Below are 18,403 nucleotides of genomic sequence, written 5' to 3'. Positions count from 1 at the left end.
AGGATTGGAAAGGAAAGACAACAGTGAAGGAGATGAAATTACAATACTATGCTGTGGAAGGGAAGATTGAGAAGGAGATGTTAAAATGAAAGGAGGGATGAGAGAGAAAGAGACAAGATGGGTGACCTACCTCATGCCTTCATGGATGACTGCGTTTGTATCCAAACATCCCAACATGCACTGCTCTGCCACTCGGGGCGAAATCAGCCTGCAGCACCCAATCAGCCGTGGCCTTTTACCACCTCGCCGTGGGGCAGAGTGTGCGCAAGCTGAGTGAGTGAGTGTATTTGTGTTTGTGTGTTTGCATGTGTGTGAGTTCAAGCGTGAGTGTACACACACATCTGTTTGTGTGTGTGTTTATGGATACAGACCTGCTCACTACACTGCCTCTCCGATTTATCTTCAAACAGACAGCTCAGCCATCTCCTCTCCCACACCTCTCTCCTCCTTTTTCCATCCCTCCCTCCACTCTCTCCGTCTCTCTGATGCCCATCACCGATCCATCCATCCTCCAAATACCTCTCCTCTCTCAATCTAACTATCCTCCCTTCCCTTAATCCATCTCTCCTTCTGCCCATTTAACTCATCCATCCATCTCTCCATGTGTGTCCATATATCCATTCCTCCATCTGCATTTACTTCCCCGTGGGGAAGACAATTTCCTGAATCCCACTGAAGTGGAAAGATTTCAGATTTAATACATCCCCCACTCATGTGATGTGCTCAGGCTTCAGGGGAAGGGGTTCAAAGGAGGAGAGGATAGGAGAAGGAGCAGAAGGTGTGAGAAAAGCTTTAAGATGAGTATGGATGTAAACGTTACCTGAGGTAGCCTTACGTTAATCCTACATATTGGTTAGTCTGATGTAATGCTGCATTCACATGCTCATGGGAAGGTCCCATTTCCCCTAGTTGGGAAGTCATTACAATGACTTTGGTGTGTGGAAATGACATGGACGCTTTCCAAGTGGTCCTGACTTCTGATTAATCTTTCAATTTTAAGATTAATCTGACATCACATGAATGCCTTTAGTCTGTTAAAAAGATAAACATATTGTTTAACAAGACTACGGAGTCTACAGCGATGCTTTTTTGTTTAAATATTTTATCTGTGTGAGGCTGTACTGAGGCACAGCAGTGCTTTGAACTCTTGAAGCCTGCTCAAATCAAAGACCCGCTGTTTAAAAAAGTACTTAGAATTTCAAGCGGCAAATCTGTCGCCATTGAAAGTAGGAGAAAAGTGTTCTCTTTTATTCAGATCATTAATTTTGCCCCCATTAACAGTGTAAACTGTGTACTGAATATGTTCAGTGCAGGAACGGAATCCTCGATTGGCATTGCAACAAAATCTATAAAGACAAGATTTCAAGGGCAGAAGGGAAGATCAGTAAGCAGGAAAAGCAAAAGCAAAAGGGAGGGAATGGAAGGAGGAGAGAAGATGGAGGAGGAGAAAGAAGGGTGGGAAGACAGAGTTTAGAGGAAATAGAAAAAGTCAGAGGGGGAGTGGTAAAGAGGTCATAAGTGAGTAACCCAGTTAAGTGTTAAGTTGGAAAGCTCCCCTCAGCAGAGTCTGACAGAGAGATAGTCACATTTTTAGGTTTGTGACTCTGTTGATGGATGTACAGTGTAAGGCCCACACACTCATTAATACATGCACACACAGAGCAGCCATGTGTCTCGCCTCTGAGGGCTGGTTGTCAAGGTGATATATAATCGTCCAATCAACCTGAGCATCATCGCTGTGGAGACCCTGAAGAAAATCAGCTTCACCCAACCACAGCGTCTCACTTTGTTCTGTTGGGAAAATCTCTGTCCTGTGTTCATGTGCTGTTGTCTGCCAGCTGCTCCACAATCCTTAAACATCACTACAACCATAAACTTGTTGAAAGTGTCAGCAATGGTGTTTATTCACTTTGTAATTTTCTGTCAGCCATGTGAGAAATGAGACGAACTTCACATTTAATAAAGTGCATTTTCCTGTTTTTTCACGTGATGTTCAGATGGTGCTAATGAAAGCTACGGATATTAGCAGATACACATCTGCAAAATGAAATCCACAGCATCTAATGCAGGATACATGTCAGTCATGAGGAAAAATTTCGCTTAAAACTCAGTTCAAGGTAAGTAAATGATTGCGGCAGCCTTCTATGACTCTCATTCTTTAAACATGCCAGGAGCTAAAATTATTTAGCTAGATTTGTAGCGCTATTACAAAAAAATGTAATTGATTCCAGTTTAACATGGATTTAAAACTATCTCACATTAAAACATTAACTGAATATGATATGGAACACAGTCGTCATTAACATGTCATAAATTCTGGGTGAGGGCTTATATAGTATACCCAAAATGTTAAGTTTTTCAAGAAAGTGTATTTTGTTTTAAAGGCCACATTGTTTTGAATTTATCTACTGACTTTATGGAGTCATGCGTTTATTTAATGAATAGGAAAACTATATGGGGTGTGGAGATGGGGAAGGAGTCGGTGCAGTCAGACATGGATGGATGAATGAAAGTATGTGTATGTGTATTGCAAAGGGTGTAAACCTAAATCAAACTACAAACGATGTGGGGGGCGTGAGAAGATGTTGAGGCTCTGAAAACTCACCCAGACTCCTGTGAAAGAAAACAGAACAGCACAGAAATCTAGATTAGAGTTTAAAGCAATGTCACCAATATATTGCTTGCTGCATAGACAGATTTATTCAGCCCCAGAGGAGAACATACATTGGGATTTGGATTACTTTGACAGCAAAATGCATTTTATGTTTTACTTTCTATTGTATTGTGAAAGTCTGTTCTATTATGGCCGATGAATGTAGATCACAGCACATATTTACATATATGGGGTTTGACTTAACTCCATTTTATCAACCCATGAGAGCATTGTATGTTTAAGTTGCTTGCTCGTTTTCCTTTTGTCTTCTCTTGCCTTGTCACTCAATCAGCGAATGAGATTTTGAGAGTTGAAGAGTTAATTCACTTCTGTAACAACTTAGGTATTGAACTCGATGACCATTAATTCCAGTATTTTCTCACAAAGTAAAGCATTAAACACATCACAAAATGATCACACCCTGTTTCATTTTTTCCCCTCCTGCTCACCAGTGAAAAGGACGCCAGTGCAGAGCAGTTTATAGGCTGGGGCTTACTGCACTCTGCTGGTCAGTATAGTGAATTACACTTCAGTCGGGTCAGTATTCCAAAATAACTGTCCCTTCATCAATATTTGTATGCAACCAAATGTGACAATGATAAATAATCATTCCTCTTATTGTGACCCCCCCGCCCTCATGCGTGTGATTCGTCAATATTGTCACTTCAGCCTCCATATTATTTATCTCTCTGTGCTGCTCTTTCTGTCACTGTGAGCAAGAGAAATGGAACTACAGCACAACTGAGAAGTGAAAAGTAAGACACAGAGAATCAAAAGGAAACCATTGGAGGTTAATTAATGGATGTTATTAATTTGAAAGACAGAAACAGAGAAGAGAGAGCTAAACGATGGAAAGGAAAACAAAGAGAAAGGGAGACGATAGACAGATAAAGGCAAATTATAGGAGCATGCCAAGTACATTAGCTGCCAAAAGGGATAATTAATCATCATTTTGCAGCTTGTCAGCAGTTAATATACCAATATTAATTAACAAATTGGTAACCAGTGGGGCATGTATGGTGTGTGTATGTGTGTGTGTGTGTGTGTGTGTGTGTGTGTGTGTGTGTGTGTATGTGTGTGTGTGTGTGTGTGTGTGTGTGTGTGTGTGTGTGTGCGTGTGCGTGTGTGTGTGTGCGTGTGTGTGTGTGTGTGTGTGTGGGTTTAAGAGAGAGATGCAGAGAGAAAGAAACAGCATGCATTAATATTGTCATTCGTGTAGAGAGGGTCTTATGAAAGAGGCAAATCAAGGATAAACAACATCTACTTGTCATTCCAACTAAACATCACAGCAGCTGATATCACTTCACTAATTAGCCACCTCATTAACCGTAGAGGAGAAAATAAACTGAAATGAGCAGCTGTGGTGTTGCAGTTAAATAAAACGTGGACAGATGATATGTTGGTGTGTGATTAAAATAAGGACTGCTTGATGCAATAGCCTGTATATGTTACAAAGTACTTGTTTATATTTATTTCAATTCTGACTGTTAATCTTTAGTTTCCAACTTTCTTTTGATCTATCTATCTATCTATTTATCTATCTATCTATCTATCTATCTATCTATCTATCTATCTATCTATCTGTCTATCTATCTATCTATCTATCTGTCTATCTATCTATCTATCTATCTAGCTATCTATCTATCTATCTATCTATCTATCTATCTATCTATCTATCTATCTATCTATCTGTCTATTTATCTATCAATCTATCTATTATCTATCTATTTATCTATTATCTGTCTATCTATATATATATATATCTATATATCTATCTGTCTATTTATCTGTCTATTTATCTATCTATCCATATATCTATCTGTCCATATATCTATCTGTCTATTTATCTGTCTATCTATCTATCTATCTATCTATCTATCTATCTATCTATCTATCTATCTATCTATCTATCTATCTATCTATCTATCTATCTATCTACCTATCTATCTATCTATCTATCTATCTATCTATCTATCTATCTATCTATCTATCTATCTATCTATCTATCTATCTATCTATCTATTTCTCTATTTTGTTTTTTTTCCACTGGTCATCCTTTCTTTGTGACAGTCTTGTTTAACACCATAAAATACATATTATCAAACTAGGTCGTATCAAAATAAGTTGGATTTGTTATAACATTATAATCATCTATTATATAATTGTAACTGTAGGAGCAGTACATAAAGATATTGATAGATCTTTATTGTCATTGTCTTTTAGGACAACAAAACACAGTTTTAAGCTTTCAAGGATCTGCAGTTTAAATAGCAAAATATAAAAAGCGAATAGAAATAAAAGTAGACACAGTAGAAGCAGTATACTAAGTGGTAGTTGTAAAAGTAATACCAGCACCTCCAGTAATAATAATAGATATTATAAATGATATAATAATAACATCACTTAGTAGCTGGTACAGTACCAGTAGACTAACAATTTTTATTTTATTTTTATTTGCAAATAGGCATATATTATATTCAATATAACACAAGTTCTATACAATATAAACAACCGAGCAAGTGAGTGGCATCAATAAAATCAATAAATAAACAAAGCTAAATAAAAATTAAAATGAAATTATATACTAAAATTAAACTCAAATCGGTCAAATATACAAGAGGTTTCAAATGGATTAGGGAGGTCATGAGTCATGTTCATTTAGAAAAAAATAGATGCAGTGTAAGAGGGTCCACTTATTTCCTTTCACAAGTAGTAATCACACAAACTCTGTGATAAACACGCTACAAGCCCATGGCCCGTGTTACGCATGCGCAACGCGCCATTGGAGGAAATGGTGTGAGAAGTGCGTGAAGTGGGTCGGGACTGGACACGAAATCTGAGATTTAACCTGATCCGCGCTCTAGTTTTGAGGATGTACGGCTACAGTTTGGTGCCAAGGAGTTTAATACACCCTGTTTATGTAAACAGCTGGTAGAATTCATGAGGACAATCCAGGAGTTATACAGGATTTGTGCACACCCCACCGCTGGCCTCGTCTGCACGGTGACTCCGGGCAGAGGCAGGGCTCTTCTGCTAGCTGCCACACCAGCTAACTCCAGGTAGCGCTGAGTGCTAACGCTAAACTATTTACATGGCTTTAATTCGTGTTTGGTTTTAAACTACGCGGCGGTCATTTTCCAATCAATGCGTTTCATATTTGCATATAATTATTTTGTCGAACTTAGTGGTAAATTATTTATTGTGCCGCAGCAAAAAATGAACAAACACGCCTGCTAATTTAGCATGCTACGTTAGCAAGTTTGCTATCAACAATCATTCGTGCTAGCGGGTAGCTAACAATCCGATGTTTCCGGTGTGGCTCTTCAGAGTAAAGTCATACTTGAGTAGTAAGCCACATAGATTACAACACCTGATAGAGAAGTAATGCACCTTTTACACTGAGTAATAAGTGACAGACAGATTCACTGCCACAGACTAACATAGTTTAAATCAGATAACCCCCTTCCCTTCACATAGCACGTTCGATATCTTATATAATATAGAAATTCATACTGGTAATACACATTATTTTATTTTTTTATTGAAAAGATTCAATAGGCCTTTTCAATGGAATTCCATTGCTAGGAACAGCTATGTTCCTTGTTAACTTCCTGTCTGCCGATGTCATTCACATGCACTGCAACAGGAAATAAACTAGGACTGGTTTGCAATGTTTATGTTTACATCTTTGAAAAGGTCCATATAAACATTTATGTTCTTACATATTCCAGATTTATGCACAATACCAAAAATTTATTTCTAAATGTAGATATAATGACAACATAAATTAAATCGCACAAAGACAGTCAAACATAGAAAAGGGAATTACAGAAATTTATGGGGTCTGCTAAACTGAGGGAGTAAATTTGAAATGTCAAAAATAAACTTATAGTTTTTACCAGTTTATTATTTTTTGAGTTTTACATTTTTTATAATGGTAAAATAGGATTTAAAATCTGAATCTTTAAAAATATAAAGGAAGTGTAGTTTGTTAAGCAAAACAATTTTACGTATTTTGCTAAAATAATGATCACATTTATTCTAATACACCTATTGGGTTTGCGTTCCAGAAGCTTTATTTTGAAGACTGGAGTGTTGACATCCTGTTAGTTGTGTCCGTGTGCAGTAACTATGGAAACTTCACCAGACTAAAGGCAGCCAGAGTGGCGCCGCTAACGTTAGCTAGCAAGAGGCAAGCGAGCACAACAAGAGGCACAACTACTTAAACCTCGTTTTATCCTAGAATAAACAGCCCTGTGGTTTTTCTAAACGCAAATGTAGAAACTGCTGTTTTATGTTAGAAGGTCGTTGGCGAGCCAGAGTTGTCATTACACTGCCAAAAACTTGCTAAAACGTGACGTTATAACGTTAGTTTCTGGTTCATGCCCCCTTCCAGCAGCCACCCTCATCCAATCCGACATATTGTGTTTTATTGTTTTTCACTACAAAGCTAATCTGTCGTCCGAATTTTTCTCACTCTACTTTATTTACTTTTTTTGTTATATTTATTTATTTAATAAATATTAATATTTAATCAATACGTTTATAATTTTAGATGAATTAAAATAAATATATCGTATATATTTGATAGGAATATATGAAAAATAAATTGCATTTTGTAAGATACTTGATGAGTTTAAAAAAAAAAATCTTGAGTTTGTAAAAAAAAAAAAGAGAAATAAAATAAATGCACAATATCAAAATGGTAGTGACTGAAGGCCTCTGCTTAGAGGGGGAAAACAGCGGTAACAATAGTATACGAGATCTACACTTATTTGCCAGTTTAGCAGGCTAGATACATCTAGCTACAACGTATGCCATCTAAATAGCAGTTAATATCTAAATCAATGGATTCTGGCATGTAACATTAGGTTATTATATTCAGTTTGTGTGTAATATTTGTATTCATTGAGGTGGACAGAATATTAAATACCTATGTATAATGCTGTACAACTCAAACTACAGCCTGCTAAACCACCATAAAGTTGAACGAACACCTCTCTAAAACAGTTTGATCAAATATGTGCATGTTACCTCTCTTTTCCAGATCTTGTCGCCGTTCCTCCTGATGCTGAGAGGTTTGTGTGGTCACACGTCAACTACAGCTGGATTGTTGTGAAGATCGTCTCGGCTCTAGCTTCCTGATTACGTGAAACTGTCAACAGCATATATATATATATTCTCAGAAAGTGCAGTCAAGACACAGAAGTCAAAATGTCCATCACCAACACACCTACCAGCAATGATGCCTGCCTAAGCATTGTGCACAGCCTGATGTGTCACAGACAGGGTGGTGAGAGCGAGACGTTTGCCAAGAGGGCCATCGAGAGTCTGGTGAAGAAGCTGAAGGAGAAAAAAGACGAGCTTGACTCCCTCATCACAGCAATCACCACCAACGGGGCCCATCCCAGCAAGTGTGTGACCATTCAGAGAACGCTTGATGGGCGACTGCAGGTAGGACACAGTTATCTGGATCATTCATTTAATACAAAGGTATATGATTGGGATTTCAATTTACACAGTGTTGATGCGTTTTGACAAGTTCATGTAAATAATGTGTCTCTTAATGTTTGAAGATTGTTTTCTAGTCTTCTAGGCCAGGCATCAGATTAAGATATTAAGTTACATTTAAGCAAAAACACCAAAAAACATTCAGCCTCATTAATTTTTGTTCATGAATTAAAATAAAACCCATGATAATCATTTATTCAGCACAATATCAATGCCTGCTGCTAATGGCTGTTGTCAGTATAGGTTTATCTGCACGTTATTATATTAGAAAATAGTGAAAAATGCTTTTTTTTTTGCTCATGGAGATGTCTTCATATTGCTCGATCTACCAGGTGTCTCAAACTGATCCAGTAAAGGGCCGCTGTGTCTGCAGGTTTTCATTCCAACCAAGCAAGAACACACCTGACTAGACTTATTCAACCAACTGAACCGCCTTCACACAGTTGGATTTGTTGGATCAGGTGTGTTCTTGCTTGGTTGGAAAAAAACCTGCAGCCACAGCGGCCCTTTACTGGATCAGTCTGAGACACCTGAGTGACCAGAGCATATTCAGTTAAGTAGCACGTGTGTTGAGTAAAGCATCAAAGCCTCACGTTTTTAGAAGCTGGAATCACTGTTTGGTATGTTTGGTCGCACAACAACTGAAAAAATCATTCAACTTATTATATTATTAAGCTTAAAAAAAGAAGTTAAGACAATTCAGGTAATCTTTCTGCAGTGGACATTTTTTTTGTGTGTTTTTGAGCCATTTTTGAAAGTATTTTGACCAGTGTGTATTTGTCGAGTCAGAACATGCTGTTCAACAAAACTGTTGAAAACAAGCTGTATTCCAGTAATTGGCGCTACGTTTGACCTCAATGCATTTTCTCTATTTTGTTGTTTTGCAGGTGGCTGGACGTAAAGGGTTCCCTCATGTAATCTACGCCCGGCTGTGGCGGTGGCCCGACCTTCATAAGAATGAACTGAAACATGTCAAATACTGCCAGTTTGCCTTTGACCTCAAGTGTGACAATGTGTGTGTCAACCCCTATCACTATGAGAGGGTGGTGTCTCCTGGCATAGGTGAGTAACCGGGAGGTTTTCAGTTAGTGTTTTTAAATCTGTTAAACTATATGGGTTCAATAAAAACCATTGAAATGCAACATAACTATAAGAAATTAAGCAACGCATTTTTCAGTTCTCTGTTATAGCATAATGAGGTGAACTGAGAATAAAAGCTGCCTTTTTAAAGGAGGAAATTAATGTAAATACTGATTTTACTATTTCTTTAAGGGCTAAAACATGCAGAATTACTGGTGTGGTCCTTTTTAACTTTACTTGAAATCCTTAAACTAATGAGACTTTCCTTGAAGTCTACGTGCCATTGCACTGTGCATGTGCCTGGTGAGGCATTCTCAGTAATTTGTTCCTCCTTCTCATCCTTTTCCTTGGTCCATAGATTTATCAGGACTGACGCTGACCAGTTCTGGACCCAGCTCTGCACTGATGGTTAAGGATGAGTACGACTTTGATGGACCCCAGAGTCTGCCCTCAATCGAGGGAGGGCACTCCATCCAGACAATCCAACACCCCCCGTCTGCTGGCCGCCCAGCCCCCTCTGAACCATTTGGGACCCCAAACCTGCTCCCACCTGCTGAGGCCTCAACCTCTGCCTCAACATCATCTTTCCCTGCCATTTCTGCTGGATCTGGCAGTAAGATACAGTTGTAAAATCTTCCTTGTGTGCTTGCTTGTCTTTATGTCTGTGTATGTTTGTAAATGCAATGTCTCTGTTATTGAAAGTTAAGACTTTGTGTAATTTTTAAAGTTCTGACTTCAGAAAGAGAATGGTTTTTGACACGTTCACTTGAAATCATTGACATTTATGGCATTTTCTGCTTCGGTTTTGTGAATTGTTGTGACGGCAGTTAATTTGTGTTACATTTGTACTCTTTATCGGTCCATCTGTGGATCTCTTCTCATCATTTTTGTTCTCCTTTTCTTCTCAGGTGCTGGCTCAACGTGGTCTAGGAACAACAGCTTCACCCCCAACATACCCCACCACACCAACGGCCATTTACAGCACCACCCTCCTATGCCACTTCCGACACACTACTGTGAGTACACACTGTCACTATAGATGTAAATGAATCCACTGACAAAATTGCATACTTAAATTTCTAAAAAAATGCTGCAATTACTCTCTCTCTATATCTCTCAGGGCCGGTGCATAATGAGCTTGCCTTTCAGCCTCCTATATCCAACCATCCAGGTGAGAGCACACGATCCACCAGTATATAAACTATATATGAAACTGAACAGTATATATCTTTGCAAGGTTTTGCCGTCACTTAGAATCTAAAGGCTACGTTCACACTGCAGTTACAAGTGACTTAACTTAACTTTAGTGGCTTTCTGAATTCTAATTTAATGCGACTTTGATGTCATTCTGACCCGCGCTGCACTGCATTAATGACTAATAAAGTTCATTGGGGAAAAAAGTGTGCCACAAGATGGAGCCAGGAACAGAATCAAAACAAACATTGAGGACAGCAGTGAAGCAGGCTATTGCTCCGCATAGAGCCATCACTAAAATCTGAAATTTCTTTCTCAACTTCCTCCTTCGTCATATCACCCGCTCACAAATTTGCCGGCTGCCGCCACGCACTGTTTTTAGCATTAAGCCATAAACTCCTACAATAGCAGTTGCCGTTCCCATGTTTGCTTCCGTAAACACGTCGTGGTGTGATCAACGTCTGCGCATGCGGGTCACTTCAGGAGCAGGTCTTGAGACACAAAGTGTTCTGAGTGCAGTTCTACTGCTCTTGTTCATTCTTGCTAAAGACAGTGTTGCCCCTTCAACAGCCTCAAACGGTTTGAGACCTGATTAGATAAAGCTGTGTTTATATGCTCTATATGCTTAGTGTCAACTTTTGATTGTCATAATTTACATTTACAAATTACCTTTTGTATTACAGCATGTAGTGAAGTAATTTAATCCAAAAGAGGGTTTTTAAATTTGTTCAATAATTGTTTTAATTATTTATCATATGCCAATCTTTTTTTTTTTATCTTGTATCTAAATAACTTGAAAACAAAAGTTAAAAAAAGGTTTAATATTACAGTGTCAAGGAGCATTTTCCATTAATGACGTACAACCACTGACATTAGATTCTCTCCTCTGTTTCAGCTCCTGACTACTGGTGCTCCATTGCCTATTTTGAGATGGACGTTCAAGTCGGAGAGACGTTTAAGGTGCCCTCTTCTTGCCCCATCGTGACAGTGGACGGCTATGTCGACCCCTCGGGAGGAGACCGGTTCTGTTTGGGCCAGCTCAGCAACGTCCATCGCACTGAGGCTATTGAGAGAGCGAGGTACCCTTAATATTTAGAGCAAAACTGTTAAAACCTGACTGCTATTGTACTCTCTGAAATCCCACCATTTTAAGTACAGAAAGAATCATGGAGCTTCTTATTTTTTTTTTTACATTTGACCCAGAAACAAGCTTCTATAATAACAACAAAAAAACATGTGACATATTTGTCATTGATGGTATCTTTACATGTGTGTTGATGCAGATTATGGGAAGAAGCATTTCCATATCTGTATGTTTTGGTTGGAGTAGTGGAGATACATAGTTGTACTATCTACATTTGTTGAGACTCAATATCGTTGCCACGTTATGAGTTGAAAGCTCAGTCACATCATGATTCAAGATAACAGAACGCAAAATCTTCTTTACATTTGGTTCCTTTTTATTTATTTCTGTTTTTAAAAAAAAATAACCTGTGGATTTTCTTGTTACTACTTGTGGCGCCACAATGTTTCATGAGCAGTAGGGCTGCAGCTCACTATTGTATTATTTTCATATCCATCAATCTGCAGATTCTTTCCTGCATGAAAAAGACTTTTTATTTTAATCAATCATCAAAATAGTTTGATTATTTTTCTGTTATACAAGTTCTTCTGTCCCAAACCGAGTATTTTATTTTATTTTGAATAACATACAAAGGAATAAACCAAAAACTTAAAATACAAGACACACAAGTAGTTCACTATGAAAAAGCAAGAATACGCAAAATAAATAAATAGTCTTAAATAAATACTGCTGTCCAAAAGGTAGTAGGAACACGCAAAATGCTTTTCGGGTTCTACCCCTTTTTGAAATGTCTATACTCTAACATCTTTAATTACAAAATAATAATAATAAATTGTTTTCAATTAATCGTTTTTCAATAAACAACCATACAACCCTTTAACATTTCTATTCCATCATTTCTTTAATTATATAAACTATTTATGTTCCATACTTGAGCTCTTTACTGTACCTTTCCATCCTCTGGATGTGTGCACTTTTGTGAACTTTTTCACGTTTTTGTTTTTCTACCAACATGTTCACAAGAATCCACAAGTTGTAAAGAACATTTAGAGTAACTGAAGTGAACGCATTCAAATTCTGTATTTTTGCTGGTCCTTATGGATACAGGCAGTGTCCTCACAATCATTAAATGTAAACTAAAATTGGGTTTGTTTACTGTGCTAAACTATAACTCACATTCTTTCCCTGTTTCCTTTATTGCCCTCCTGTACTCTTTCCTCTCTTCAGGCTTCACATTGGAAAAGGTGTTCAGCTGGAGTGTAAGGGTGAGGGAGATGTGTGGGTGCGTTGCCTTAGTGACCATGCAGTGTTTGTTCAGAGTTACTACCTGGACAGAGAGGCAGGCCGAGCCCCTGGAGACGCTGTTCACAAAATCTACCCCAGCGCTTACATCAAGGTAAGCACATGGGTCATTGGCTTGTACAAAGAGGACATCCCTCAAGGTTGGCGTTTCATAACATGTTATTTTTCTTTTTGGAAACCGCTTAGTGCAAACTCTAAAACATGCCTCTCCACACAGTCTCTTCAGGCATTCTGCTCTTTCAATTGGGTTTTTAGTAGTTGTGTGTTTTGTCACATAAAATGTCCCCCATACTGCCTCAGCTTGTCTCACATTAAGGGAAATTATACCTCTTCACACAGCCCAGCTCTTACTGAGGCTCTCCCTGCTTGGCAGCCTGGGGCGGTATTTACGTTTCTCCTGTGCAGGGGGCTAAGAGCTGCAGAATGTACAGTATCTAAACTCTCTTTTCTCCTGCCAGGTGTTTGACCTCCGCCAGTGCCACAGACAGATGCAGCAGCAGGCTGCTACAGCTCAAGCAGCAGCTGCAGCCCAAGCAGCCGCTGTGGCTGGAAATATACCGGGACCTGGATCAGTTGGAGGGATCGCTCCAGCTATTAGTAAGTAACTGCAAACACGGATTACACACATCAAGACAGTGGCATAGAGGTAGCATGATTGGATGTAAATTTCGCTGCATGTGTGAGCTATGTGTTATGAGCGATATGGAAAGAACAAAGACAGTTTTCAACCTAATTTTCATTCAAATAAAATAAATCAATAAGAATGGAAGCATAATGCTCTGGAAAAAGCGATTTGATATCGCAGCAGAACAAGATTATATCGACTCGATCAATATTTTGTGGCTTCAATGCTGCAAAATGAGGCTGTTTTTGTTAGAGACAAGTTGTTAGAAACAACAAATGACTGTTTTCATTATTGATCTATCTGCCAATAATGACCTTGATTAATTAATGGTTTGATCTTTTTATTCTTATTTCAAAAAACACAGCACAATTTCCTTGTTTTGAGTTTGACATTTTCAAATTGCTTGTCAGTCCAAAACCCAAAGATATTCAGTTTACTGTCATCAGAGTCTAAGAAAACCAGCAAAACTTTACATTTGAGTTACAACCAGGGATTTTAAACTACTAATAAATTAACTAAAAGGTTCTTGACAGTTGACTTATTGTTTCAGCTTGAGTTAATATGGGATTTTTGAGGATAACAATTTTAGAGAGAAAATTTCACAGATTTCTAATATAGCGGCTGATATAGTTCAGTTTTGAGCTGGAGTGAAAAAATGCCTTTTCTATGTGGATTGTGCATAAATAACTCTGCAAAGGTACTCAACGGCTACTTGTCTAAACTTTATAAAAGAATATTATACATCATATATACAATGTATAGCATTGTCAAACAATTCTAGAAATGAACTTAAAGAAAATAAAGACCAGCGTATGTTAAGTATCACTCAATTACTGACCTCTCCTTCCATCCTCTCAGGTCTGTCAGCAGCAGCCGGTATCGGGGTAGACGACCTCCGGAGGCTGTGTATTCTCAGGATGAGTTTCGTTAAGGGCTGGGGGCCCGATTACCCCCGCCAGAGCATCAAGGAGACCCCCTGCTGGATCGAGATCCACCTGCACAGAGCTCTACAGTTACTGGACGAGGTTCTGCACACTATGCCTATAGCAGACCCTCAACCTCTGGACTGAGATCATTGCAACACACTGCAACGTGCAGTGGCAATGGAAAGTCTTCCTCTGAACTGTTTTGTGGAGAAGCCAGTGAAACAGCTGTCACACTGAACCTGTCCCACATGAAAGAACAACTTTCAGGTGTGTTTTGAGGCACCTTTGTGCACTGTGGCCCCTACTTTTGCTTTTTTTAAGGAAGGGTGACACTAAATTGAGCCAAAGCCATATATTAAAGATATATTTATCTATATTTTTAATAGATGGCTTTGGACTGGAATGATAAACTGTAGGACTAGAAAAAGACATCACAGTTAACTACAGTTACAAAGCACCACAACACGCACATAGATCCCATGAACCTGGAATGTACATCGACTGCTCAGCTCACAACCACCAACTACTGACAGCCATTAGATTCGCTGAACAATGAAAGACCATCTGAGTGCTGTACGTTTGTGGGATGAGATGGCTCTCGTATCCAGTGTCTGGGCACCAGTAGAGTAGTGCTGGTTTTCTGTTGTGTCAGTGTCCATTCAAGCAGATGCTGTCCCACACCTTTGATGACAAGCAAGTTCAGTCAACTGTCAGGCTGAAAAGAAAAGCAACAGCACTCAGAGGATCACCCTGGCTGTTGCCTCTCAGACACTGGACAGGTTTGAGGATCACCCAGCTTGGACCAGGTCTAGACATTTGCATCCATCCACAAATATCACAGAATGAAATGAAAAGCACCATGCCTAAAGCCGACTCAACCTCTGAACTGAAACAAGGTCAAGTCTATGGACTCTTCAAGGTCAGGGATTGTCAAAGTACAGGTTTGGACCTTTGAAACTGGTTGAGGGCGTGGTGGGTATCCAATAATAAATCCATTTCCCCCCCTTCTCAATTAAAAATGATTTTGGATCAAAGGAAGGAGGTTGTGAACTTGCCCCTCTGTGGCATCATGACATAAAAAGTTGAATTGGACATTGATGATGCATTGTATCTTTTATTACTCACTGTGATTATGTCATTTCTTCACTCAAACATTGTGATTACAAGATGCTTATTAATGTGATCAATTATCATTGGTCACGTTCCACCATGGTCGCCGCCTACATGTTTCAGGTATGGTTACTGTTTTGGGAAATGCCCTCTTTTATGCTGCCACAAAGGATGGATCTCATACACCTTCTGCCAACGCCTCGCCTTTTCTTACTTTCACGCTGAGAGCGAAAACAGCTGGAGTGCTTTTGGTTCAATAAGATTGAAGTAAAAAAGCACAGAAGAGGCAGACAGTTGGTCTTAGGTGTCTGAGATTTAATCACAGTACAAGCATTTATAGATGTTTGGCAAACCAAAGTACCTTGTACTCCGAAGCATACTGTAACAGCCAAAATACATGGGGTGCATACATAGCACTACCCAGCTTCACAAGATGCTCGCAGCAGAGTGCGTCCATTATATCTTATTCAGGTTGTTGCATGGACCACAGAAGCTCTCAGCCCTATTTTTATGCAGCTTGTCTTTTTTCTCTCTCTCTACACCACCCTCCAACAGGTAAAAACTACATACAACTGTGTAAAAGCAAATACAATCTGTTGTAAAATGATCGAGATCCCACACCTTATTGTACCAGAGGGCAATGTGAGACAGCACATCTTCCAAACCCTGTATAACCAACTGCATTAAAACTCAGTATGCACATGGTGAAGCTGGCAGCAGCCACACGCCTGTAGAGTCTGTGTAGCTGGTAAAAAAAAGAACTTGCTGCGCCCCCGCCTACGTGGGTTGTGTCCGTTCCCCGTGTGTTTTGGCTCTAACTCTAGTGAGATCATGAGATCCAGTCAGCTGGACTTTGCCCCACGTACATTTATTTGGAAGATTGACTTTTAGATGACTTTTTTGTTTGTATTTTTTTCAATTGTATTGATTTTTATGTACAAACGTACCAGACGAACGCTCCACGTTAGTTGAGAATCATTGTACTTAAATATCTTATGACTTGCAGCCCACTTATATACTACTTGATCCAGATCTCTTGTGTATAGTTTACTGACAAAGACAAGAGAATTTAAGACAGTTTCCCAGCAATACAGATATATTTTCTTGGTTTTTATTTTTCTTTGATTTGTATTATATTTTTTAGCACTTTACTTTTTTTCCTTGTTTTTAATTCACTAACCCTAATTTTGAGGTGGTTGGTTAAGGGAGTGAATAGGTTGGTTCATATTTTATGTACGATTGTGTGCAGAGGCAATTTTGGGATGCATTTGTGTTGAAAACATCTAACACTAAGACATCTTTTTAAAATCTGTTTTTTGCCATTTCACTCTACATTGGCATATGTTTCTTTTGACTGTTCCGTTTTTCTTTTTTTGATTTGCAGTTTCATTTTTTAATCCATGTAAATAATTTTAGTATAATGCATGTCAATGTTTGCATGAATTTAAAGACAGACAGACCCCTTAATCCCTACCCCCTTTTTTAAAATGGAGTACTTCACTTGTCCTGCATTACACAGGGAAACCTGACTATCTGAGCAGAGTAGAAACCAGCACCTGTTGAGTAATGGTGTGGTGTGTTGCTGGTTTATGACGACTCATAACTGATGGAAATGAACCCATTTAATTTATATACACTCAACCTTTTAGCAGCCAAGCTCCTAAAGAAGGCCACGTGTCTCCTGCGGCCTAATATGTATAAGTTCAGTGATCCTTCAGTTATTAGTGCACAGCCTCATTTTCAAAGTGAAATAAGTAGGAGCATATTTCTTGCAGGAAAAATGAGTAAAGTAGATTGACAGTAATAATCAGATTTCAATTTCAAGTCTCCTCCGCCCCCTCACTGCATGTGATACATGTTACTATTTTTTAAAGGCATTTGTTATGGATTACACACCGATTTGGAATACACATTTCATTTCCTCGCCTCATGTTGAGACTCATCTTCTCATGCTTGTTATTTTCCCTCACCAAACTGCCATGCAGTATATTCTTTCTGATCATCTGTACATGACGAGAAATGTATGTCCCTAAATAAGGGTGTTATGTTTTGTACAATGCTGTCTTTTTGGGTTACAGATTAAATGAAAAAAGAAAATGGTTTTGTCAAGGTTGAATTGAAATTTGCGGGGTTTTTTTAAGTCACAGGAAATCATCCACTTTGCTATCCAGTTGATTATGCAAAACTTAGTGGGTTGCTTTCTCTCCCCTCTGTCCCATCTTTGATTATTTCACTATAATATGAAAAGCATTGTTTAAAAAACAAGTTGTCAGGGATTAAGAGTCCAATTTTGGAATGTATTCACCGAATTATGCATCCAATTGATCGAATGGCAGGAAACAGGATATTTAATGATTGTTACAGAAAGAACTGCTGCTGAATTCTTATAATTGCTCTGTTCTGTTGTGCTTTAAGGTGGACAGATGTTTTTATATTACTTAGAGGTATAAGAGCCCAAAGACACGGCTCAAATGACTTGATGTTGACAGATTGCAGATATAAATTTTACCGGTATTTCTTATGAGTCTAAATTAAACATGGCCTGATATCCTCTAAGTGGTGACCTGTTACTTCCTCAACAAGGATGACATTAGTACAACTTAAATGCTGTTGTATTTAACATAAGACATTTTAACTTTGGATGATAACGTCTCTGCTCAGGTTGAAGTTGGGTGGAGCTCTGCTGGGAATTACATGTACTGTAGTTCAGTTACCAGTAGATCTTTCCACAGCAGACATTTTGACATGTCATAGCAGGAAAAGCAGAGCTGTAATTGCTTGAAGCTTCTTAAAAACATGAATAATGTAAGCATTCCACTTAGGGCAGGGATTATGAAAGAAATGCTTGCCAAAGCTCATCAAAAAGGAAGTGAATAAAGTATAGTTATCCATAAATAAACTTTAAACATCCTGAAAAG

The 18,403-nt window shown here is 38.6% G+C and overlaps 1 protein-coding gene across 1 annotated transcript; it reads left to right on the top strand.

The window, feature by feature from the left end:
• The first annotated feature begins 5,449 nt into the window (after positions 1 to 5,449).
• On the top strand, positions 5,450 to 17,935 carry LOC310945872 (mothers against decapentaplegic homolog 4-like). The gene is made up of 10 exons (XM_083912128.1): positions 5,450 to 5,712; positions 7,701 to 8,107; positions 9,052 to 9,226; positions 9,603 to 9,857; positions 10,153 to 10,260; positions 10,365 to 10,415; positions 11,334 to 11,517; positions 12,750 to 12,918; positions 13,283 to 13,421; positions 14,308 to 17,935. The coding sequence occupies exons 2-10, from the start codon at positions 7,868 to 7,870 to the stop codon at positions 14,517 to 14,519; spliced, it is 1,533 nt and encodes a 510-aa protein (XP_083768254.1). The 5' UTR covers positions 5,450 to 5,712; positions 7,701 to 7,867; the 3' UTR covers positions 14,520 to 17,935.
• The last annotated feature ends 468 nt before the right edge of the window (positions 17,936 to 18,403 follow it).

Source organism: Echiichthys vipera, assembly GCF_963691815.1.
Source record: "Echiichthys vipera genome assembly, chromosome: 4".
NCBI classification, from domain to species: domain Eukaryota; kingdom Metazoa; phylum Chordata; class Actinopteri; order Perciformes; family Trachinidae; genus Echiichthys; species Echiichthys vipera.
The sequence above is the reverse complement of the archived record's forward strand: the minus strand, read 5'-3'. Positions and strand labels throughout refer to the sequence as shown.

Coding starts and splice junctions, on each gene's coding strand:
- LOC310945872 (XM_083912128.1), top strand. CDS start 7,868: ATGTCCATCACCAACACACCTACCAGCAATGATGCCTGCCTAAGCATT. Junction 9,858..10,152: donor CATTTCTGCTGGATCTGGCA/GTAAGATACAGT, acceptor TTTTCTTCTCAG/GTGCTGGCTCAACGTGGTCT. Junction 12,919..13,282: donor ACCCCAGCGCTTACATCAAG/GTAAGCACATGG, acceptor TTCTCCTGCCAG/GTGTTTGACCTCCGCCAGTG.